A 27,015-nucleotide genomic window follows, 5' to 3' on the forward strand; every position below is an offset into this window, starting at 1 on the left:
TTCAACCAGGGACTGGAAACGGGATTATTGATAGCTATTGTCAAGCTATTGTTATCAGATTATCTTTCACGACCTTATAATGGAGAGGATTAAACGCCAATAAAACTCCATCAGTATTAGGGCGTAGTTCAGTGAACTCACCGTATTGTTATTCCAATTACTTGGATAATACAGATAATATGTATAAATGGCGATTGCATTGAAAAACCTAATAAATTATTCATAACAGTTACGTAATCAATCGATAGTGCGGACACTTTTCATTTGCAAACCACCAAAATTCGTGATCTTTTAACGTTGGAAAAGAAACCATGTGAATAGAGTGCCCTCTCAAGAATATCAACTCTCTGGTTCAACTCTGGGCAGTCACCATCTCACCTCAGAGGAGTCAAGAAGCGAAAAAGTTTACAAGTATCTGGCCAGGGTAAGTTAACATTTCCTTTAATTATATTGTTTTTCATTAAGAAAGTTGATCGAGTGAAATAGCACTGTTTGATTCATGGTTTAGAGTAAATCAGTTAAAAGTTTGGTTATTAGTACCACTATTTGTGTTATAATTTAAAACTTGGTGCTGAGTCGTGTTGAAATTTGTTAGTATCAGATTGTAAGATTTATATTGAAAAAGGGATGTGCGCGCACGGTTTGTAAGATAAAGATGATGATTTTGAATGCTAATTGCAAAATTAATCCAAATCATCAGATGCATTGTTTTGGAATAACAATGGTATTGTATTGTTTTTGTGTTAATAATATGTATATCACCTCGAAAATAAGCGCAGCAGAAACACGTTATTTAATGTTTCTACATGAATTAGCCCTAGAACTCTGGCCATAGTATCCGTTTTTACTTCTACTAGAGCCAGAGGCACTTACATTGAAAAATTTGTTGGAGATGCTTGAACGATCCAGTACAAAAAATGACAGCATTTCAATGCTTGATCGAGGTCACTAATTAACATGATAAAACCCACTTGAGAACACACAATCGCCGGTCATTTCTAAAGATGCATTTATACTCAATCGCTTTTGGAGAAACCTGAATCGCACGCATGGTCAGTGTACTAAATCGCCGTCGTATTTGCCTGCTGAGCATGCGCATGATTCGCTGTTTTTCAAAAGCGACACGTAGGCCTATTCTCTAAAATTGCACACATAACTTGTGTAGTTAGCGACAATAATTCAGTCTGGGTATAAACACAGCTTTACACAATGACTAATTTACATAGGCACAAAAGACCGTGTTCATGTACCGTTACTCAGCCAAACATGGCAGAGTAGGTCCCGGATCTTCTGTACATGTTCCGATCTCCTCAACGTTATACCTTTCCAATAAGGAAAGAGATACGAAAAGCTTTATTAAAGCATCACAAATCAAAAAACCGAATTGAAATCGGTCAATGCATTGTGATGTAGTGTCAATTTTAAGATGCTCATAAATGGAATGCAAATCTGCCACAAATTGCTGTAATGACAAAATTGGCACATTTCGAGATTTTGAAGGTTTATTTGGACGCTTGCTTGAAAAAGCAACGTTAATTTAAGTATCACAGGTTAATTGCATATCTTTTCTAACTTCGTCAAAGAAAACAAAATTAAAAAATCTATCATTGAATAATTATAATAAATTAACCAACTATACCATTTTAGCAATCGTGGCAAATCTGCAGACAAATTAAAGCTGAAAAACTGACTAAGTTCAGCTAATTAATATGCAAAATTGATGCCAATAGAAAACCGTACATGATATTAGGGTGCGGTTTTTTTCGCACACATATGTATACAAAGTTCTTTCAATTGATAACAAAAAATACACAAAAAGTAATTAATTATGCAAATTAGCTAATTACAGCTTATTATGTATTCATGATATTATTATGTAAATTAGGCATGAGTAATTTTGCAATATTTCATGAAAGTCTTTTCATTCATCATAAATTTGTCAAGTATGAACCTGTTATGATGTTGAGTAAAGAATCTGCAGTTACTGTCTGTTCAATTAGCTTAGATTCCTGTATTTTTAAGATATTTGAAAAACTAAAAAAATGTGGTCAAAGTCATCAAAGAAAAGTGTTAGCAAAGCCTTAGACCCAACGTGATTTATACTTTTCAAATTCCAAAGTTCAATTTGAAACCGCATTTCTTTTCAATTTTGGTCTTTTCGCGCGATATTTTTATAACAAGCCGAAGAACGTCGGGTACCATAAACTTTTTTGAATCAATCCATTTAGTGCAATGGGGATGATTGTCATAATAATTAGATAATTAGATGCGCTGAGATAGTATTTATTCGACCATCCGCATCAGGAAGCATAATTGTCCAGCAAAATAGCTATAGGCCTATTTGCCAGTAATTCGTGTTGAAACATTATTTATTTATTTATTTATTTATTTATTTATTTATTTATTTATTTATTTATTTATTTATTTATTTATTTATTTATTTATTTATTTATTTATTTATATATTATATTATATTATATTATATTATATTATATTATAGAACTACACATATATTTTCAATTTGTTATTTGTCATTGGAAACAAAAGACCTTTTGTACAAGAAAATATTATTTAAAACAATGACTTAGGTTACCGAAAACAATTCTTCTAAAGTCACTGAAAATGTAAAGCGAATGCTGAAATTCTTGGTAAGGAATCAGGCTTGGAAAGAATGATGGTATTAAACAAAACTTAATTTGCATTGTATCGATGAAACCAGTTGAAATAAGAAAGAAATGAATAATTTTAATGTCATTGTTTGGGACAAAAACAATGCTCGGAATCATGTTATGCATAAACGCAATAGCGCATACCTCACGGAGCTTCAACTAATTTCGTGCAAAAACGGTGGACCATCATCACCTATAGACCATATTCAATAACCGGAACGGTATAACAATTGAAATGACAGGACAGATTGGTGGACAGATTTTTTTGCTAAATTGGATAGGGTCTATACCCTAATTTGAGAATGGACCGTCCCACTCGATTTGTAAAAAGGTCGCGAACCCTTTTGGTGGACCCAAGAAACTGTCTAAAATGAGGCAAAATTGAAAAGAAATGGGGGTTTAAATTGAACTTTGGAATTTGAAAATCGCAAATCACGTTGGGTCCAAGGCTGTGCTAACACTTTTCTTTGATGACTTTGACCACAATTTTTAATTTTTTCAAATGTCTTAAAAATACAAGAAACTAAGCTAATTGAACAGACAGTAATTACTTTAATATAATACAAAAAATACAAACTTTGACATTTTGACGGTGTCTGGGATAGAATTTTAATTTTTTCTGTAAATATGGTATGTGTCACCATTGGTCAAAGCCAAATCCGAAAAGTAAAAAAAAAATCATTTGCAATGAGACTTTAAATTAACATTTTGTTATCTGGATTAACATGGGAAGACAAACGGTAAAAGGCACAGCCACTCGACTATACCGCGTATACAAAAATGGTGTGGCCTTGGACACACACAATGGATTAGAGCTATTGTGGTTTGGAATATTACTCCTTTAAACTCACTCTAAAAATGGTTTGTTTTAACTCGTTTTCCTCAAGTGTGCCATTCGTTGTCGACGGAAATAATTTACATGCTTAGAAAGATTAGTATTTCAGCTAAATGGTGGTAGGTCTTGATGTTTCAAAAGGCCTATATTTATTGATTTATGAGGGATCTTCAACAATCCATAAAAACAGGTAGTAGCTCTTAAATGAAGCAATATTTTTTTAAACCGATGGTAGTCACAGAAAGGTTTCACACACCATATATAAAAAATTCAAACAATTGTGATAAATAGCACATATGAGGAAAATGATTTTTTTTTTTTTTTGTTTGCCAAAATTGAACAACACTTTGATGCGCGCGCTTTTCAATTTACTGTTATGCTTGCATGCACAGTGTGGCAGAATTATTGTGCAGCCACTGTGACATACCTATTAATAACCATGATCAAACTATGTGTTTCCACGTGATCTTTCCTTAATTAATTGTGTATGATTAGCTTACGTTAATTGTGTATGAACTTGGCCTAGTGCTTCATATAAATAGGCCTAGAGTATGTTCACAAGTGTTTTCTAATAACTTACAAAAGAGAAAGTTTCTTATGAAAGTTTTTTATAACAAAAGATAGGCTAGCCCTATATGTATATTATTTGGTGATTTTAACAAGGAAGTACATATAAAATCTAGGTGTGGCATTACTGAGGAGTTGGCAATAGTAGTTCCAGATCTGTCACCCAAATCATGCCAAATTAGGTGTATTTTTGTTATGTAAGTTGTTCGATTAAGCATGTTAAACCAGTTGTTACCATCATTATTATGTTCCCAAATACTGAATTGGGCCTGAAACCAACGAACCGTAGCCCAAAATACACCCAGACCAGCAGATCTTCTGAGTAAGATAAATTAGCATAATAGGTCTATTATGTCAAGATTTAGGAATTTTTAACCTTTACAATTTGGTCATTCTTGCGCAAACATTGGCCAACTCTTTTCATAGGATTTGCATATAACATGCATAATGCTGCCTGTTGTTTATATAGGCAGAAACCAAGTGATTTTACTCATCATTATTTTGGAAAGTAAAAATAGAAACGTAAAATAATATAACAATTTGTTTTTATTGTATTAAATTTGTTAGGCATTTCAGTAGATTTGTTTTAGGATGTTAAGATTCGGTATCAAACCCTAAACATTCAGTGCTGAGTAAGAATAAGGCCTATAAAGAGAACTTTTGTTAAATTAATTTGTATAATTTAACCAGTTTAAATTGATTTGTTTTTGTTAAAATCAAAGATCTTGATGTTGTGTCATCATGGTATAGTTTGAGTTATTTGAGATAGATAGCTGTGATTTAAGATTGAGATAATATTGAATCTTAATTGAGGTTTTTGTGATGTTTGTAAATAATAATACTAATGCACCCAAGTGGAATTATGTATTATAATAGACTGTGATTGATTGTATGATAGCATATTAAAGGATAATAGGTTCATAGGCTTTACACCCAATTGGTCATATTGATAGTTTTGTTTGATGAATGAAGTTCAATGTGCAAGGTATGGTGCCAGTAGAAGTAAATAGTAGTATTTTAATTTGTCATCAAAACATGTTCATTTATTATGATTATGTATATTAAAATCCAATTAGGTGTACAAGTTTCTTTATAGCCAATATTGTTGCTTATCATTTGCTGTATTCAAATGTAGTTATTCCGTTTCCATTTAAATTAAGGTATTTTTAGAAAGAATCCTTTTTGTAATTTATCATAAACAGATGATAAAGATTCATTGACGACGAGTAAGCTAATGTTCCGACTGTGCTATATTGTGTTATATTTGATTCTTAAAATAAAAACGTTTGATGCTTGTATTTAGAATAGTGTATTAACTTAGGTCGGCGATTGATATTTTCTGTATTCCTACTATGAAATTGAAGACAATTGTGATAGTGATAATTTATAGGCTTTGTATTGTATGAATTTGGAAATATCATGTTAATTAATATCAATGATTGCTTGTTTGTCGCCATGTTACAATTATTTGATTATTGTGTAAAGTCATGTTATAACCCAATGATTATCGCTTGATTTAGAATATTGAACATATTATTGTTGATTTATGTAAATTGGCTATCGAGTTACATAACATTCATTTATCTTTTTTATATTCTAAACCGATATGTCATTTTGTGTGTTTTATAAACTAAAGGTTATCCTTACTGTATAATGAATTATATACATTTTGTATGCATATGCATTGTTAAGTTTGTTAAGTAGGGTAAAGCGGGGCATTAAGTACCATGGGGCATTAAGTACCACCCAATAAACAAGTAATTATTATGCAAATTAGGGAATCATGACCATTATTTTAAATATGCCTTGCAAGAGTGGTTTATAATAGCTACTCATTAAAAATGATCAGTGCTTATGTAACACTCATGTTAGTTGCTCATCACAGTTTGACCCAAACATCATCTTGGCAGACATCTTCAAAGTACACGGTGAACTTTTTAGTATCTCGGACTAGATAAAATACATCATTTAACATACTTTTTTTTCCACATGAGGTTATAGATCAACAACTTTTGATAGTTTCATCTGAAAGAGGACATACTTGCAAGTATATATCAAGATTTATTTGTCACATTAAATGATTTGAAGAGAAAAAAATGTCATGTTGAAAGTGGACTTCCGATTGATATCACCACTTTCGCTAGGCCTCTAGTAAATTACAGATTATGGTATATGCTTATTTAAATATTGCACTAAGACCACAATTGTATAACAAATTACATTACGATTTGCTTATTAGTAGTGTAAAAAAAGATAATGAACAGAAAAAAGACCCTATATGTACTTTTAAAGAAAATTTTGCAATTATATGATTTTAGCGATATCTGGTGGTCCCTAATGCCCAGTACTTCGTTTTCAGTGAAATATCTGTGATTGCCCATATGAATTGGTTGTCCGACAACAACTTTTAAAGTTTGTGCTTATTTTATGTCATAATGGGCTTATAGTAAGTTAAATTACCCAACTATGACATTTTAGCGTCAAATCATAGCCATATAATGAAGTTAGAAGTGGTCCTTAATGCCCCATATGTACAATATGCTGCTGCACTCCAGATGAAGCAACAGCTCCACAAGAAGTCAAAACCAACCAACAAAAATAACAAGAACCCTAAAACCAAGCCAGTAAAAGAAGACAAAGAAGCAAAAAGTCAGACAATGAAGATGATCGTGACAAAATATGTCCTATTTGTTGACTGGAGGACATTGGTCAAGTTGGTTGTGGTTGACTCCAGTGCATGTTTTGTAAAGTTTTCTGGCATTTTGCATATGGAGAAGTTGTGGGCTCAGAAGAGGACTGAAAAGACAAGGACTGCATGTGTCAGTTGTTCCTCAAATAAAATAAACACCATACTGATAAAAGAAACTCTTACCACTTGACGTCACTGTAAATAAATGCATGGCGTTTGAAAATGAACACATTTTTGGCAGATTTTCTTCCTGTGCTACATAGCTGAATAACAGGTCTATCAAGTGAAACCATTAAAACAGAACAGAAACAAGTAGTAAATAAAAGTCAGCTATGATGAACTCTAAAAATGGGGGTCCCTAATACCCCACTTTACGCCTATTTGTTTTGTATCACTACAACTTTTTACTTGTTTTTACAAGTGGCCCCCGGGATTTTTGCCTATCAATCTTTCCCTGGAATAACTCCAGTTAGGAATGAATGCTACGTGATTTTGATAGACACATGTAAAGTTTAGAACAAGTATTCAAAACTCAAATAAAATACTAAATGAGACAAATGGCATGACGTTTGAATAATTCTCCTGTGATTGAAGATCGTATTGAGTGGATTTCTCATAATGATGAATAGCAGGTTGATATAAGCCGTCCGTCGTAAATATATTTCAGTATATTTTATGAAAATTCTATTAACTTATGAGCCACAACCATGAAAACCATGGAACGATGGATCTGCGAACTGACATGCTGACAGGTAGGCCTCTAGGTAGCGGCCACTTGCCCATCGTGCATACCGTACATAAAACACCTATTTGATTTTTCACATCTGATCTTTTAGTCACAGCACTCTCTCTGTTTGCTAGCGCCCCACGTGGTTTATACTCGGGGTTTCGCGTATATCCTAAAATCAGAATTGTTCAATATGTGAACCCTCATAATAAGCAAGCCATGATATCATGTGTTGTATACTTATTCAAATTATATTAAAAAAATTTATGACCATTTATTGAATGCTTTACTTGTCATGCTTGTGATAAAAATGTGTATAATTTTGAGTTCAACCATTAGAATACTGTTCAAAAGAATGTTGTTCAGGAAAGTAAACAGAGTTGTTCATAATCAAAACAATCTGCGCTTGATTGTTTTAAACAAAAAGAAACGAAAAGACAAAAAAGATCAATTTAAACAGAGTTGTTTAAAAAAGTGCCGATTTACGCCAAATCGGTATTTTAAGGGAACAAACCAAAAGATCGATGACGTCCTATAAACGAAACTAGTTTCGTTTAGGGGGGAGGGGGTAAAAATACTCGATTACGTTTGTACGAAAACATCGGTCTGAAGAATGTGTCATTATTATTATTATGTCAAAATTTTCAACATTTCATTATTACGTTTCTGGCAGGGAGGGAGGGGGTCGGCTGAGAAACGAAACTAGTTACGTTTATAGGACGTCATCGATCTTTTGGTTTGTTAAAGCAACGAGTTGTTTAAAAATAAATAAAGAAAACACCGTGACGTAAACAGCCAATGACAATGCGTCATAATAATCCAAGATGGCCGTTTTGAAAAGCATGCACAAGTGGCGAGAAGTCGAGGAATTTTATTGAACTTTTGCACACATGAAAATAGCAAACGATTTAAATGATATACTTGCACCACAGATATCTGTGCTTGCACACATAAGTAAAATGTTCGATAAGACGTAAGGGGCGCACCATTAGATTTCCAGGGGGTGGCATGGGAGTTTTTTGAAGAAAAAAAATTCGCCCACTAGTGAGACGAAAAAAAAAAAAAAAAATTGCCCACTAGTGAGACGAAAAAAAAAAAATTTGCCTCACTGATGAGTAAAAAAAAAAATTTCCCCCACCCAACTTTATAAAAATTTACATTCAAATTGAAAATACTTCACCGCCGAAGCCGGCAAAAAAAAAAAAATTTGCTGCTCTCGGAGGCGAAAAAAAAATTCCGCCGCCTTCCCAAACTCCCATGCCCCCCCCCTGAGAATCTAATGGTGCGTCCCTAAACAATCTTCACTGAATAAACACATTTTTAAACAGCCCTCTTTAAGGGCTGGGGTATGAACGTTTGGACAGTATTTATTTTGGGACATTAGAGCACGTCAGACATATCGAATTGCATTCTGAATACGAAGAATGTCATTCTGATATCAAATAATTTTGAAATTCGCAATTTAATACACATTTTATGGCAAATCATTAAAAATTGATATTTTTGATATTTAACAGTACTTGAAGTAAACTTTATAACTTTATACTTAATCTGATGATTTATACTTAAAGTGTATGTAGGTGGGTTGAAAAGCCGACGATCAATTGAAAATGTTGACCTTTCGTATTGAAGATATGGATTTTTTTCCCAAAACACCCAAAATAATTAGGTCCTTTTGGGAAAAAATCCATATCTTCAATATGAAAGGTCAAAATTTTCAATTGACCGTCGGCTTTTCCTCCTGCTACATACACTTTAAGAATATATCATTAGATTTATATAATTACTTCGAGGACTGTTATATATCAAAAATTCGAAAAATATCAATTTTTATAATTTGTCATAAAATTTGTATTATATTGTGATTTTCAAAAATGAAAATTATTTGATATCAGAAAGACATGCTTCGTATTCAGAATACAATTCGATAGGTCTGAGGTGCTCTCATGTGCCACAAAAAATACTATCGAAACGCAATAAACGCTCATTTTAGATCCCTTAAACAACCCTAAAAAAGTTTAAACAACCATATACATGTATAAATAACAACAGGTGTTCATATATTTAATTGATCATGCCGGAGAAAACCAGGCAGTGGCAGGAACATCAAGGTTGTCCGAATTTGCCCATATTTGGTGAAGTAGGGGTGTTTGATGAAACATTCTCACTGAAACTTTTTCAGGATTCTGACCCCCCTTGTTAAGGGTTTATAGCCCTTATTTGTTTTGGTACAATCTACCCCTTTAAAAATGGACTAATTTGTCCTAAATTTAAGCCAATTTTGTATTCTCATTTTTCCACAAGTGGTTGAAGTTATTTAAGTAAATTAAGTATTTGTAGGAAACATCTACCCCGGGCATTACAGGGAACAATTTACATTCCACCAACCCCTATCATTTGGCTCTAGGGGGGTCTAAACACACCCCCTCAAAATGTCTTAAAAAATGGAATTTTTAGTTGAAGAATTCAAATGCAAATATAAAAATATACATCGAAATTTTGAATTTTTGTTGGTGTCATTAGAGTGACCCAACATGTGGCTGTGAGAAACAAATTAGAATATCTTGGGGCGGTGTTGCTTTTTTTAGAAAATACAGTGTTTCTATATGGTATTTTTAGCAATATTACAAACTGAAAATAGTGTAATATTAATGAAATATGTGATTATTTCGACTACATACTTTATTTAGAGCTGGTTATTAAGTTGAGTAAGGTTTTTAAACTTTAATATCATGGATAACAAAAGCAAAACGTTACTAAAATTCAAGTGTTTCTAGATTTTATTCGATCTAAAATGAGAAAAACCTAAAATACGGTCAAACACTAAAACAAAAGCTAGAAATAAACAATTATTTGGTAAGCAGCACTCTTTTAGGATTTAAATCAAGATCATACAACAGGCTTAGCATCAACATATAAATACTAGATCTCGCGGTTTTCGGGTTGGGCGGTTCTCGTGATAGGCCTATCTCTAATTACCCAACGCCCGTTACCTATAATACTTGTCCTGACCTTTCAAACTGCTATACGATATACGTCTCTCAATGATTAAGAATTGAAGATCATAAAAGACCATATCTGCCCCAGCTACTAGCTAGGCCTACTAGAACTACATCCCATGGCTAAGATTATTGGGCACTTGCAGTACAGTGTTTCTAGAATAATTATTTGTGAATGTAAACTGTGATCCAATTTATTTGAAATGATTAACTTACTCCTTTATAAACTCTTGTGATCTATGTTAGTTATCAGCTATTATCACAGTAGCCAACTAATATCCTAGTTTCTTACTCACAACATTGAGGGCTTTTAGGCATACTTTTTATTGATATATAAAAACAATATAATGATATAATTAAAAAATGCATTCACAATAGGCCTACATTATATTTAATGGGCCTACATTTATATTGCAAATAATTTGTTCATCATGGTTTATCACAAGGTAGTCTTGTATTCAGTATTTCTGTTTTGTATTTTACTCAGATAGCTAAATATGAATTGTTTTGTATTTAGAAACACTTCTGCAGACTTGACATGATTCTGTTTAGAAAAATCTAAAACAATGTCACCATATGAAAACATTTTAAGCATTTCAAGACTAAAAATAGAATTGTCACATTCAGTTTCTTCCCATTTTTAGACTTACAATATAATTTTCAAGAAATTTATTAGGCGAAAATACTGTCTAGAAACACCGATTTTATGCAAATTCGTTACACCGCCCGAATCTACCATTTATTGTTTGGAGTAAACCAATATAGCCTCAAAATGTTGACATTAAAAAATCAATATTTAAGATGTATATTTTCATAAAAGGGCTTTAAAAATTACCCTTATTTTACATTTTTTTTAAATGCAAAAGAGGGGTAACATTGATGACCCCCTCCTGAAAACCCAAGACCCCAATCATTGCAATTTTAAGTTCTATATTACAAATAAACTATGGTCTTGACAAATATTTCAAAATAAAATCCAATCGAGAAGTTGCTGATAGATAAATAACTTCATAAACTTTGCCATTTTTCAACTGTTTTCACAGCAATTTTCCTGTGTCAAAAGCCCCAAATTAGGGGGTACCCGTATCTCCCTACCCAGGGGGGTCAGGTGGGTCTAGTCTGGCATGTGAAAATATGTCATCCAGTACATCAATCTTACAAAGTATGAACCGATTTTGCCAACTTTCATCTCCTATTTTACAGGCAAAACCATGCCAGTGTTTCTGTAAAGAAAAGGCTGCTTAAAATCATTAAAGTTATTCGATCTCTCCCATTTGTGGTATACTTGCAGGAATTAATATTACTGTTACGAATTGGGTTTGGCCAGGGCCGTTCCGACCATTAGGCCAGGTAAGGCGGTCGCCTAGGGCGGCAAACGTAGAGGGGCGCAAAAAAAGGGCGCAATAAGAAAAAAAAACAGGAATGGAGAAAGAAAAGGGAAGAAAAATGACAGCGCCTCCCTTAAGGGGCGCCGACTTGATCAATTCAGGAGTGATTCTGCGCCCCTCCAAGTGATGAAAGTCTAAATTTTCGCGCGTTTCGCGCGCATTTCGCACAAAATCATTATAACCCAAATTAATTAGTGGTAAGCCCTATTTGTACACATTTTTGCTCACTCCTCGCGCAATTGTGTCAAGAATTATGTATCCTTAGCACTGGGCGCCTCAAACCCTAGCTCTGTCACTGGAAAAAACTGATGAGTTTTCAAGGGGTAACCCCTTAACCATGTTAACACTTTTTTGGTATGCTCTGGTGGGGCGGCAGGGAGAGGCTTTGCCTAGGGCGGCAAAATCCCTAGGAACGGCCCTGGGTTTGGCATTTTGTACAAGTTTCTCACCCTCTGGTTCAGCGCCATTTATTTTCAGGAATACTGCCCTCATATTAAGTAGGAGGGAGATTTAAATTGGGTTGTCAAGAGAGGGCGACAAAATTTAGTTGGGATTTGGCCAGGGGATTTGGCAATCAATTTTTGGAATCAATATTTCGCACCTGTTTTTTTTTCCCTTTGTGTGCTTGATGGGAGTTCTGAGACAATTTGATTTTTCTGAGGAGTCTGAGTTTTGCCAGCGATGCATGCAGATCTAAAGGTAAAGAGTGGTGCATTATTACTTGAGTGATTTTTGTGTATGGAGAAATGAATTATTTTTGATATGGGTAAAGCTTTGGCTGTTTAATGTTTGACACAGGTTGTGTTAACAAGACTTGTGGCATGGATTTTGTTTTTCTTGATGGACAAGATTTTGGGGCACTCCGAGGATAGTTTTGTGATGAGTTTGTAATTTTTCTTGAGCTGTCGTTGTTCTGGAGATTGCTGATGACGCCACAGCAGTTTCGAGCAATGGTTGTTCTTTGTTGCTGAGAATAAGGAAATTGTATTCTCAGTTGTAATTTATTTTTCTTGAGCCGTCGTTGTTCTTGAGATATCTGATGTAACTGGCAGCAGTTTCGAACAAGGGTTGTTCTTTGTAGCTGAGAATGAGAAAATTGTATTCTCGGTTTTAAATTTTGTTTTTCTTGAGCTGTTGTTGTTCGGAGATTGCTGATGTAACTGGCAGCAGTTTCGAACAAATTGTATTCTCAGTTTTTAAATAAGTTTTCATTCATTTCTCTAGAGACCTAGAATTACTCAGGGTGTTGAGTTGGCAAATTTGTGGGGCAAATTTAGACTTGAAAACAAATTTTTGCCTGGCAAAATTAACCGGGCGTGGCAGGTCTAAGCTTGCAAAATTTATTTGCCTAGTAAAATCTGGGCGGGTCAAGTCTAATTAAATTTCATGTTTTTGATTTCCATCAGTTAAATCTTCCCTATGCATTTCAAAATTTGTTTGTGTTTTTGGGTTTTCATTCATGCACGCTTAACACATTGTAGGTTACAGCCGGGCTCGGTTGCCGTGTCCTTTGTGAATGATGCGTTTACGCAGTCTCACAAATTTTTTTAGGTTAAAGCGCAACTTGCATTTTTTTTTGGTTCCCTGTGTATGCAAATTCCTCAAATCTGGCGCACGGAAATTTCTTTCCGAGGCCGTGGTTTTGCACCTAATCTGACGAGGACTTGGGTTTTCAAACCCGGTTTTCAAACCGGGCTGGCTGGTTGGGATTTGGGTCCTGGGAGCGCGAGCGGGCTTAAAACCTTCAGTGTTTATTGGAATTGGAGACTAGAAATGCAATCGGTTTTGAAATTAGGTCGCAATTTATTTTGTTTTTATTGTCGCGTTTGATCAAAAATATATTTAAAAGGACAAGTATTTATTGAAATCTCATGTTTAGGCCTTAGTTAAATTTTTGGAGATATTAAAATTTAGATTATATCAAAATTTCAGCCTGGGAGCTTAGTATGGCTTTCATTTATGACCACCCTACTTGAGATGTTTTCTTAATTTTTGTCTTGCTGGTTTTCATGGAAATTTTGGTATTTCAGTAAAATTCGTCCCTAGTGGATTTTTGTTTGGGGGACTCTATAAAAGGAGTCTATGCTTTTTATTGACCTGTTCATATTTTATGGTTTCCTTGAGAGCTGGCAATTTTCTGGACAGAATAACGAAAAGGACTCAATATTGGGAGTCATGAATGAAAGTCTTGTGTTTGAGTCTGCAGTACGTACTTGATCTGGCGATAACTGAGTCGTTTTTGGTCCGATGTTGCACTTCATTTTATTCTGGGTCCCATTTTGTTTTAATATTGTTAACTTCTCTGCTCGGAGTTAGACCACATATTAGTTACACAAACACAATATGGGTGGTGGCAGCGCTCGGGAGCCGTGGCAGGACTCCCACCGGTATTTAGTTAGGGCGTTAGTGTTTGTGATTTCATTTGGCTGTACGTTTAGTGAATTACGTTTTTTGGGGTAGCGTTATAAGCCCCAGTTTTTAATGATTTCAAATTCTCTTGGGGCTGGAAAACTTCTCGAGGCCTGTAGCGGTAGTAACGCTACGCTGTGTTTATTTTATTATTTAATGTTAGGGAAAGACGCCATTTTGGATTTTAGTTGGGGCCCAGGATATGATTGAGGTTCAATTCATCGGATTTGGAGCGATTTACTTGGCCAGATTTGGTACTGATCTGCGGACACAATTTTGCAGGGGACTTAGATATAAGTTTAATTGGGGGTTTTATAAGTTCATTATTTTCTTACTTACATGAGATTTCAACTAAATATCTTGATCTAAAAATAGTGCAATTCTTTTAATAAAATTTCGCTGCATAAAAAAAATGTCTTCAGTGCAGTATACAGACATTAATAAATTATCTGTTTTCCATTAAAATAAAATGTGCAGTATTTTAAAATGAGATTTTGATGCTTGTAAAATGAAAGGAAAGCGCAGAAATATAAATTAAAATGATTTTTGCCATTATTTCTTGTTTCATATTGATTTTTATTTGTTGTTAATTAGGCCACAAAATTCCCTCCCCTCTTCCAATTTTTGAGGGACTTATCCGTTTTATTTCATTCATTCCCTTTTTGTCGGCCATGCTACCCACGGCCAGGGAATTGTCGGACTTCGTCGCAAGTCCTACTTTTAATCCATTTTCCCCAAATCCCTGGTCTGTGACATTACAAATCATAACCAATCCAAATTTGGCTAAAATTATGCAAATTTCTGCTCATTTTAATGCTTAAATTAGGAATGCATGGGTTTTTCTGAGAAGTGAAATTAAGGGCGCACAGCCATATAATTCTATTTGGTGGTGTGAAATCTGAACGATCCAACATGTTTCCGATTGTCAGACTATTTTAATCTAAACTAACTTATTTTTAGCATAATTTGAGCAAGAAGCTGGTTAAACAAAATTGTCAAGCAGAATCATTGTGTCTCTGACATCTGCTATCTACTGAAGATAGCAATGTGATTATCATGTTAAAAGTTCACCAAGACTTGGACTTTCAGCAATTTACAGTCAAGAGGGACAAGTAGCCAGGCAGACACACAGAAACAAAGAACATGACCACAATGCCTGAATTATAAGGGTTGAATTATATGGCCTATTAGTGAAATCTTAAGTCTACACCCCCCCATAAGCTTACCTGATCCATGAGCACCTTTGATGAGCTCCAAGCAGTGCCCTAGCCCATCGTGTGCCACCATATACTGAGGTCTTCTCCATCTGGCACTGAGTCATTGCATACCATCATGATTGTAACATTACATGGATTACCAGTATAGTAGTGGAATTATAAGCTTAGCCTACCCCCCCCAACACACACACAAACCGTAAGCTTACCTGATCCAGGCGCTTATTTCATGAGTTCCGACCAGTAGGCCTACCCTAGCACCATACTGATGTCTTCTATATCTGGCACTCCAGCGACTAAAAACAATGCCTTTATTCTCTAAATCCAAAATAATAAGAACCGACCTCTGACCAGTACAATAATCTTATTCTATTTCAGTATTGTTTCTTCTGTCTGCTGACTGAAACTTTGTGTCCGCCATTATTTATTAAAGAATCTCCGCTTCAGTTTGAACTCGCAAAAGAAAGAAGAAAGCGAACCACAGCCAATCATCTCGCTACTTTGTGACCAACAGGCTATTGCTAAAGGAATTCATACCCATTGAGTTACGTTTACGAGGAGGCAGCAACTTTCGCAATGAAGAACTTGGCTGTTACGTTACTGGTGATCGTAGTATTGGCATGTAAGTAAACATGTTTAGTTCCGGATCAGGGTCTGTTGTCGGGGGGGGGGGTGTTTAGGGGGCAAATATATCGAAATTCCCAGGACATTATTTGGGGCCCACTTCTAATGGGAAATGTACGCGCGAAGCTCCTGAAATTCTTTTCATTTTACAATATGTTAGTCCAACAGCAAGGTGAATAAGAGTTTACCAGACAAATTTGCATGTTTACACTATTTTAGTCAATGAGGTAGACCAGAGGGCCGATATTTGTTCAGAATACGGCTATACCCGCAGCTTTAAACAGGGCTCATAATATTTGACTGACGGGGTTTACGTACACACGGTAAGGTACAAGGCCTTAATGGTCAAGTGCTAGATCGGTATACCAACTCAGCGCGATGTAGCTGCTTTATTTGCGGAGAATCGGCCGGCCCTTTGTTTGAACATTTTGGACCCTTGTGCCCATAATATTTGACCTATGGGTTTCATGTATATGTACCTATGTAAAGATATGATGCCCTAGCGCCCTTGTAGTGTTATAGCTAGCCCTGTCACTCTGGTGACACTTATTTTAACATTTGGGACCAAGAGGACATACTAGATGTCATATGGAATTCTTGTATGTATAGATATATATATAAATGTAAAAGAGTGAAAAACTCACTCCCAAAAGGAGTGATTCACTTGCAAAACCACTCAAAAAATAGTAATTTTTAACTCGTTCAAGGAGTTAAAATGAAGAACAATGCGTTTTTATAGAGTTGTCCTTCATTTAACTCCTTGAAATAGTTAACAAAAAATGTCACCATGCCATGAAATGAATAATAAAAAATTGTTGATATTTTGTGGTCCATACCCATTGCAGGTGTTTTTGAAACTGGCCTTACTTTTAGGAGACGTCATAAGGCTATGAAAAAAAAAGGTACGTATGAAACCTAATTAGGGAGCGGTCATTATTTACGCCATGGGGAGTGGAGGCACTTGGGCCTATGTTGTATTTACTATTGATATTCAATGAGTATGATTATATCTCAAATCCTTGAATATATTTCGGGTTTTTTGGTATTTGTAAAACCTATTGCTTGACTTGTAGTTGAATATATGTGTTGAAAGAATACGATAAGCTGCTGATTGAACTTCCAGTCTGTGCCTTGAAAAAAAACTGACAAAAATCGAGTTTTCTTAACTTGGCAACGTTGAAGATACGTAATGAGCTTGCGCATGTCATAAAAATGACCCATTTCATCGCTGATGAATGGCAATGCCGCATTCGTAGTAGGAAAGAAACGTCATCTTTTTATCGTACAGGTGGATGTACTTAGCCTGAGTCGCTCGGCCTATCTCGAACAAAATCGCCATGCGTGGCTGTTGAAGAACTAGTGGATTCGCCCTAATATCACGGTAATATCTGAACCCTGGCGGAAATTCGTCGCCACACCAGCACGTGCTGGTGTTAAATCAAGCAATCGCCAGAGCTAAATATGTCACAGTACCGCATTATATTTGTATAATAGTTGCAAAATAAAATGCATGCACACTCAATTTAGACTCCCCCTTTCCCCATCCCTCCATTTTTCAATGTTGGGAGACTGAAATGTAGACATGATGACGATTTTGTCAAAATCAGCATTGCAATAGGGGGGAATGATGTTGGCAAATTAAAGCCTTAATGTACGATTTCAGTCAAATTTAGATTTTTGTTATTCTTTATTCAAATGTTCACATAATATTAGTAATAACAGACGGGAGGGGTTGCTGTCCATTTTAGGTTGATATAACAAGGTAAAGTGTAAGAAACCCCACTGGTTATTTTGGCCATTTAGCACGCAGTTCTTTATGGGACATGTGTAAACATTACAAATATGCAAAAAAAATCAGGTTTGAAAAAAATTAACCAATTTCATATTAATATAAGATCGTACATTATGCATGGCTTTTTAATGCTTTGGTGTGGCAACATTTTCCGCCAAGATTGCAACCCTGGCGGAAATTCGTTGCCACGAGCTAAATATGTCACAGTTCCGCATTATATTATTTGTATAATAGCTGCAAAAATGCACGCACACTCAATTTAGACTCTCCCCTTCCCCAACCCCCATCTTTCAATGTTGGGAGACTGAAATGTAGACATGATGAGGATTTTGTCCAAATCAACATTGCAATAGGGGGAGGATGTGGCCAATAGACCTTTTCATACAGAGTAATTCCGATAAAACCCGAAGCATGAAATAATTTCCCCTGTCGCGCGCGTCTAAAAGTACCTCTTCAGCATCATGTACAGTGCGAAGTTCCAATGTGTAACAGGCATCATAACTACGATGAACTTTCGATTGTCAAATTAGGGACGAGAGAGGTACTTTTGCCAATGATTCTCAACGTGCAATTAAGCGTGTGGTTGTAGCGTTGTGTAAGAGACTGACTATGGAAGAGGTGATGAACGTAAACAAACACAGTTCTGGAAAAAATGTAACCGACGAAAAATTACGGACATTATCCATTTCTTTCCATTAGTATCTTATTGTGCAACATTTCAAACTTATGCATTGCATTACTCCATAGGAAGCAAACTACACAGCTCACTGCACACGGTGTTTACTGTTTGGGTGCAACGTGGTTAAGATATAGGGATGTGAATTTAGTAAGAAATATTCCTTCATATCAGGACATAAATACACATTTAGAATTTAGTTAGAGGGTGTATATGCTTATTTGACACAACAGCTTTCGAATCATGTAAAAATTGCCACTAAAATCGATGTAGAAATTGCCTATAACGGCGAAAGTGCATAGACCGTAACTACGTGCAGTTTCCACAAGACTTCTATGGGCAAAATACACCCAAGCGCTACCTTATTTTCCAACCCATCTTGTTTACACATTAACTGTCAATCATGTTTTAGTTAGAGGCAAAAATACCAAGATGAATATGTATATTTTCTATTCAACAACAAAATAATTATGAATATTTATGAAATTTTGCCTTTCTGGGCACTTGAAAATCATGCTCACTGCCTCGCCCCGCCTTCGACATGGGCCGCCCAATGTAGCACACAGTGTATACAATTGAATACAAATACCATACGGGTGCTGGCCTTGGGCTAGCGAGTAACTGTGGCAACTCTCTGATGCATGGATGAACACATCATCGTGCTCATAACAATGGCTTACAATAGCTTCAAGGATGTAACCAGTATAGTAAAAACATGCAATGTTTCCTATGGCATAAGTTTCTTATGAAACCAACCGTCGTTTTATCTTTTCAGTTTCTGTTTCCGTATCCGTAATAGTTTTGTAAGTCATTGTTATTCTGAAGTGGTAGTCTCCCAGGTATGACCAATCTTTTGTTCTAGCCTTTTGTTAGTTACTGAAAATTTGAAGCTCGTGAATTTCAGTTTTCGTTTTGGTAAGTTATATTGATTTTTTACATAAAACCTTGAGATGTGCGGTTGGGTGCCAATCTAGACAAAAGAAGAGTCTAAATTTTACGGTCCTAAATTCGCGGTAAATTGTACGGCTTCAATTGACTTGTGTTTGGTGTATATGTACTTACGCCTAGACGTAAGTGGCTCTTAAAAAAAGTCTTGCATTGAAATATATACTAACCATGTTGCCAAGTTATAAGCAAAAGTCTTTCATATTGGCGACGAAACGAGCGTCTAAAATCTCCCAATGAGGCGCGTACAAGTGGTGATTTGGTAATCATGTTTTATATTGAAATGCAATACAAAAGAATTTGCATTGGAGCAAAGATAATGTATTCTATTCATGGCAAGCTAATCTGATAATTGGTTGGGCCTATATGCAAGACTCGGGTTTATTTTAAATGTTTATTTTTGCAGAGCTTATTTTCAGTCATGGATCATACTGATAAATTTAGCAAGAAAGGGGGAGGGAGGGTGGGAGATACTTAAGTTGAGACTGAACAAGCGAGAGTGGGAGGGGGTGAGGAAGAAAGAGAGGAGAGGGAGAGGCGGAAAGACTAGAAAGAGAAGAACTCGAGAGGAGAGAGTAGGGACCGGGGACGGGGAGGGAGTGGGGAGACTGATCATATGGGGGGGGGGGGCAGGAGGAAGCAAAATAGGGAGATAGACATTGATACGAGTGAAGGGCGACACCTGTGGCCCTGCACAAGTGCAATGGGGCGCGACAGGCTCATAAGCGGACCTTTTGTGATTGAAGGGCTTATTTTCAACGTTTTTACAGAAAAAAGTGGACCTTTTCATTCGGATTTGCATTTTGTCATAATAATGTGAATCAATTTATCACTGTCAAACACGAGAGGGCGCTAGACCATTAAAACAGCGGTCGGACACCGGTGTTCAATACTATTTTATCTCCAGCCTTTATGGGCTTTATTGACACAGGCAATTACCTCTATTGAAATAAGCTGATTGGTACTTCAGAGTTAACAATGAAGTCAGATTACAGTAAACTTACTGAATCCCTTGCGTTTTCGTATCTGAACAATAGAGTTACGGAAACTGAAAAGATAAAAAGACCCCAAGTAGCTGAGGTGTTAGCTCAATATGCTAGGAAAATATTTCTCGCGATGACCCCATGTTCAAATTGGCTTAATAAGCTGTATTTTCGCGCAAAAGGGTGTTAATGCTTTGGTGTGGCAACATTTTCCGTCAAGATTGTAGTCTTATCCGGTTTTATACTGCGAGACTCCAAAATAGAAGACCCGCTTCGAATCATCCCGTCAATATCGCACACTGGGTGGGGTTTTATTTGGCGAATAAAGATTACGGGGAATTAATTGTTCGATTCTTACGGGAACGCCTCGGACTTAAAGAAGTTTCTGAAGAAACTCTTGTTTCCCCTTTTCTCCTTCCCCCTTTCCCCTTCCTATTCTTTCTTTTCTCTCTATCTCTCTATCTCTCTTTTTTGATATTAGGGGCGCGCCCGTTCAAAAAGGGCTGGATACGCTACTGGTTTTAATGACCACAATAATCATTATTTACCTTGATCAGTGTTGGTACTTCGGCTATATTTATAAATGCGCCTTTATAAATACGCACGTGACCACCACCGCGCTGCCATAACAGCTTATAGACAGTAAGTCTCGAAGTGACCTTCTACATAGCGAGTGGTCTTCCTGTACATTTGAATGCAAACTTTCAAAATCATCAGCTGGACGGGTCCTTAAAGAACTTGAGGAAAATTACCCTCGATTAGAGAAAAGAGAGGGCAATAAATCTTCTTTCCCTGGTCTTATTTTCACATACCACTGTCAGCAGGAGGGCTCCCAGCTCCAACCAAACCATGAGAAATAACCCTTTCCCTTCTTCCCAGGACCTCTGTGCAACTCAGTGGTATACAATCAGTAGGCCTATGTGGTAAAGTTCAACATTGTTATCAATATGCAGAGGTCAATTTCTTATTTAGATAGTTATTCTTTCTTTTAATATTTTCTTTTTAAGATAGTTCTTTCTCTTAATAATATTTTCTAAACCTTTATTCTTTATGCAGTAGTAACAATTGTACATTGGTTAATATTGAATCTTGATGAATTCTTGAGCATGCAAGGAGTTAATAGACTGCCCAGGGCATTTTTTGTCTGCCTGACCATAGACACTGATATTTTATCCTATTTTATTTTTACTTATTTTCACTTCATAAATTTTACTCATGTGATGAAAATAATTTAAGCTGTTGTTTTAGTGCAAAGAATCAATTTGAAATACCAACAGAAACATATAACAATGATAACCAGAGTCTAGAACAAAGTAAAACTTGTAGTGAACATAACTTGGTGCAAACCCCATTATAAAAATAGCCTGGAATAGTGGTTGAAAGTAACCCAAGCACTGAATTGCGGGAGGGCATATAGTATGGTGACCCAAGTCCAGTTGGTTATGATGACAGGTGGACCACTATGCCCATGGCAACTAGCTGTCACAGCTGAAAATAGCTGGAAAAAGCATGCATTGAAAACTTTTAAGGATATGTAGACCTAATGTGTTGTTTTTGATAACATATTACAAATTCGGAATTGCAAAATGTGTAATACATTTGTAATTCAATTAATACGTAAATTTGATATTTATCTACAGAGTTCATATACTTTTCTGTATAGTGGTCAATGCATGAGGGTTTGGTCACGCTTGTTGGTCTTGGTATGTCGTGCCCATGGCTCACGTGCGTATTTATAAAAGCGCTTCTTTAAATATAACCGAAGTACACTGTTGATGATGGCCAAATGGGTATTTCCATAACCTGACCACCTTTTCTGACTACCTTTTCTGACTACCTTTTCTGACCATCTTTTTTGACCATCTTATTTGACATTATTTTGATGTTTGCTTCATTTTTATTATATTTACACTTTGCACTATAATGTTGTACCATTCTGGATGTTTAAATAAGTGACATAAAATTGAAATTATCATGATTATCAGGTGAAATTTGTTTTGTTTTTCCAAAGATACTCAATACATTGAGTATATCTTTGGTTTTTCACAGGGCTGTTAACTTCTCAGTTTAGAGAGGAGGCAATTATCATTTCAGGTGCTGGGTCAATAATTAAAAGTAAACACAATTACCACTTCACAAGGTCATATTCATGGTATTTGTCACACATGTACATGCCCTGATATATTTAAAGGGTGCAGCATGAATGTGAATATGGGTTTAAGGGTATACGAGGTATTGTTGGTCGAAGCAGATTTTCATTATCTGAATCAATATTATTGAAAAATAACACTTTGCTGTTTTACAAAAGTTCATTCTACAAATCATATACTTTGAAAACTTGCTTAATTTATTGTTAATGAGTTATGTACGTTTTACAAAAGTGTTGTTGTTTCAGCCCTCTTTACAACATAACTCAAGAACCACAGGACCTACAAAAGTATAAATGTGATATTTGAATTATTCTACACGCTCGCTATGAATAAGCCCAATCGCCATTGTAACTTTCGGGGATGTGTGTGCAAAATTTTATTTTATTTGTTTTAAATAATTTCATTTACCAAGAGAGTGTTGTAGTTTTTAAGTTTCAAGTTTTTATTTGGAAATTGCTTTTACATCAGTGGCACTCGATCCGATGGTGCATCCAAGACATTAAATATACAAACAAAACTGTATTAAACAAAACAAAATCAAAGGATACGCGACAAGCAAAAGGTACAAATAAATAAATCTAAAGTGAGAAAGAAATAACAACCATGTACCCTTAAAAATGTTGTTTATCTATTAATTGCAATTCTGGGTAAAAACCACATGTGCCTGCTAACGGTCAAAAATTTTTTATTGCATGAGGTGAAAGGGCTTTGGTAGTAGGTTACAAAAGTCACATCAAAAATCCTCCGGAGCTTGTTGCCATAGCAACGGCAGTTTTTATGATTTTCGTGATTTTTGCTTATTTTGGGGTGAAAATAAGGGAAAATATGTACTTTTCTGAATTGCTCGTGACTTTAAATTTGAGGTCACATTAAAAAAGTAACCTTACCACCATAAAGTATTGTCTTTGTGCTTTCCCCAGATGAAATAAATATTTCAATAATATTTCCCCATGTGCAATTTTAGGGCTGGGCAACATTGCCAATTTAGCACTTTTGAAAAAATGCAATTTTTACCCTATCTTTGAAGTCTAAAACTAATTTTGCTTGAGCACCCAGAATTATTTCCTCTTTGTTGGTACTTGGGCAGACATTGCCCTTCCAAATTTGGTAAAAAATCTCTGGGGCTATTTGACCTGTAAAGCCAGTGTTGCCAGAAAGTTTGATAATTTTCAAAAAATGCATTTTTCAAAATAATGCATTTTCTACATATTTACTCATGTAACCTTTAATACCACCAACTTAATTGAAATATTTGCACACTTTGCATACATGATTAGACACACACTGCAACGGAAGCAACACTTTGAGGCTGGGTTCAAGTCCTGTCCTGCAAAAACCGGTATTGCCAGAAAATCATATTTTATTAATCCAAATTTCCAATTTGTGCATTTTACAATTATTTATTCAATTAATTTTATAGTATCAATGTTAGTTGAATATAATGTGCATTTAAACATCATCTGATACAATACAGGTTCAGACACATGGGCGAGTTTCTCGACAGGTGGCTTAGTAAGCCTTAGGCTTTGGCGACCTAGAGGATACTAAGCCTACTTTTGACCCACAATAGTAATTTTTACATAGAAAATTTTTTGGAAAATGATATATGCACCTTTAAAAGTGTATCAGCTTACTAAGATGGACGTTTGGATCAAAAAAAAGTAAATCACAATGTTTTTCTGTGACCTATTTTTACCTATGACCTCTTGGAATTCATAAGTAGGCCTAAAATGCAGGTTTTAATGATTTTGGTCATTTTGGGCAAAAATGGACCCTTTTAACCACCATCACAAACAGGTTTTGAAACTTAGGCAATGATGGTATTGCCAGATTATATGACAATTAATTTACCCACAGGCTTACCCGTAATTTTTGAGTTCGTCAAACATGCGTGCATTTGTTTGAAAACGTAGCCATGTAAAATTAATGATACGTACAATAATATAAACTTCAAACTCCCATGGGGGCATCAATATTGACATTTGCATTGTTTGACACCCTTATTGAATTTCTCTCCTAAATACATCCGTTCTGATACCATCAATTTGACTTCTACTTTTACGTTGATACAGGACCTGTTGAAGATATACTTGTCCAGGGTGGAAAGGTAACGTCACATCGAAACAACCGTGCAGACAATATTTACCATGTTTACAATGCAAATAATAATCCAACTGGTGAAGAAGCTAGTGGGTCATGATAGGATGTTGCAATTAAAACACTCCCTATTTTCCCGATTTCCCCTTGTTTCTAACACAATCCTCAAGATAATTTTCTATCTGTATGTGTAGGCCTATATGCTATCAATTTGGTTAAAAATTGCCATTCCAAACATGCCAAAAGTATCATGGTATGATCATTGGGTGGAAGGGAGAGCAGTTTCATATCCCCGCCAAGACCCCGGCGCAGATTTGGGGGAGGGCAGTGGTCCCGGCCCCCTCATTACGGCCGAAAAAAAAAAAAAAAAAAGGAGAGAAGAGAAGAGAAAGGGAAGGGAAAAGAGAAGAGAAAAGGAGGAAAGGCGATTATTTTAGGCATTGCTTGAAGGCGGGTCCTCGTCCTAAAAGCATGTGAAAATTACTGCGGGCCCGCCAATATGCAGGGCCGAGTGGGACGGAAGGGCCACTCCATTTCGTACATTTTTCTCTATTTTTTCTCAAATCCCCCCTCTGACTGCCCTGGATCCGCCACTGCCAAGGCCACATCATTTCACATTTCAGGTGGGATAGACCTAAGGGGGGGGCAGCTATGGCCAGCTATGGCTGCCATTGAGGTGTAGGAATGCATGAAATTGGATTCATCTACAATATAGCCTCGATTCTTTGTTAGCCTTGTGTGCCATGTTTCGCTAAAATTGTGTAGATGTAGTCTACGAAAGCCTGTTGAGTCAGGTTTAAAACTCATCATTCTCATAATAGATTACACAAAATATCTGATATATTTACAGGCTAGATCACACAAATTATGTCTGGAAAATGTACTTAAACCATTGCTATGACTTCTATTCATTAGGCCTAGGGGAGAGCGGGGAGTGTTCGCCCTATTTTTTTCTGACCAGCCTCCGGATGTCAATTTTAAGGTTAGGGATGACCTGATTAGCCCATGTGAAAGCCCTATGTCTTAGCTATATACAGCCACAATCCCAGAACTATAGGCCTTACAATAGCAACAGGATAGAGCAAACAAAAAGTTTTGCAAAGTGGCGAACTTGCCCCATATTGGGGCAGGTTCGCCCATATGGTGGGGTAAGTTCACCCTAATCACAAAAAAGGTTTAAACATTGCATAACAATGACATATCCAATGCAAACATTTAGCAAGAGTATACAGGGCATTCATTCTCTTATGGGGAGTCACTAAATTTGTTGCAGGGGTCGGGTCAGGGTAAAATGTAGGGGTCCAAAGTGAGCTTAAACGTATCATGTTTACAACTTCGGGGAGAAATGGATTAGGACATAAACGGTGGTATGAGTAATACCGATATCACATAACTTTAAAAAAACATGTTTTCAGTAGTTTTACCTTGTTTAATGGTTTAATTATCAACATTTTGCATAATACGCTGATGGGGCAGGTCCGCCCTCCAGTTTGGGGTAAGTCCACCCGGGGAAGATATAGGGCGAACATGCCCCATCCTCAAAAGGGCGAACGAGCCCCTTGTGCACATTTTTGTATTTTCTTCGTGGTATGCAAAACACAAATCGAATAAGGAGTTTATAACTGCATTAAATCTTTGACAAATCCCATATGTTCCCAATACAGATTTCCATTAAAACCATCTGTATTTATGTATCAATGATAATACAACATTATGAATGCAAGAAAAAATTACGTTTTGGTGTAATTTTTTTTGTTTTGGCTGCAGTTCGATGAACACGTCCCTATATGTCGCGTAGCTAATATGAGAAGTTTATAATGATCTATGTCACCTAATTTTGCCATCCCCAAATTCCCTGATAGCCGTAGTGCTGAGAAACAAGGGGTGGGCGAACCTGCCCCTAGGGCGAACACTCCCCGCTCTCCCCTACTGAAGATTATTTTCTACGAATGAACACTTGACACGTTTCTATGCAAGAATCCACAGTTTTAGAGCGTATTGTTAGTATAAAGCAATGGTTTAAATCAGCGAATACACTTGAAACTGTTATTCCTTGATACGAGTTCACTCGGCTATGCCTTGTGGATTCGTAATCAAGAATCAGCAGTTTCGTGTATTCTCATTAACAGGATTATCATAAAGCCTAAAATATTGTTTGATTGGCATAACATTTTAAGCTATTAGGAGAATTCAAAGAGATGCCAGTTTACAAGGAAACGGCCTTTTACGCCCATTTTTTGATAATTTTACT

At 35.9% G+C, this 27,015-nt stretch overlaps 1 protein-coding gene across 4 annotated transcripts in view; it reads left to right on the forward strand.

The window, feature by feature from the left end:
* Window positions 1-287: 287 nt before the first annotated feature.
* The window catches only part of LOC140165466 (uncharacterized), a 36,155-nt gene continuing 9,427 nt past the window's right edge, over window positions 288-27,015 (forward strand). Inside the window, exons 1-3 of one of the 4 annotated variants that reach the window (XM_072188758.1) lie at window positions 288-424; window positions 15,931-16,119; window positions 16,967-17,023. In XM_072188758.1, coding sequence (XP_072044859.1) covers window positions 16,074-16,119; window positions 16,967-17,023 — 103 coding nt within the window. In that variant the 5' untranslated portion in view covers window positions 288-424; window positions 15,931-16,073. Of the gene's footprint in view, window positions 425-12,484; window positions 12,574-15,875; window positions 16,120-16,966; window positions 17,024-27,015 lie in introns of those variants that run through there. The other 3 variants (XM_072188755.1, XM_072188757.1, XM_072188759.1) reach the window with 3 other exon arrangements.

The sequence above is a fragment of the Amphiura filiformis genome, chromosome 12 (assembly GCF_039555335.1).
Source record: "Amphiura filiformis chromosome 12, Afil_fr2py, whole genome shotgun sequence".
Taxonomy (NCBI): domain Eukaryota; kingdom Metazoa; phylum Echinodermata; class Ophiuroidea; order Amphilepidida; family Amphiuridae; genus Amphiura; species Amphiura filiformis.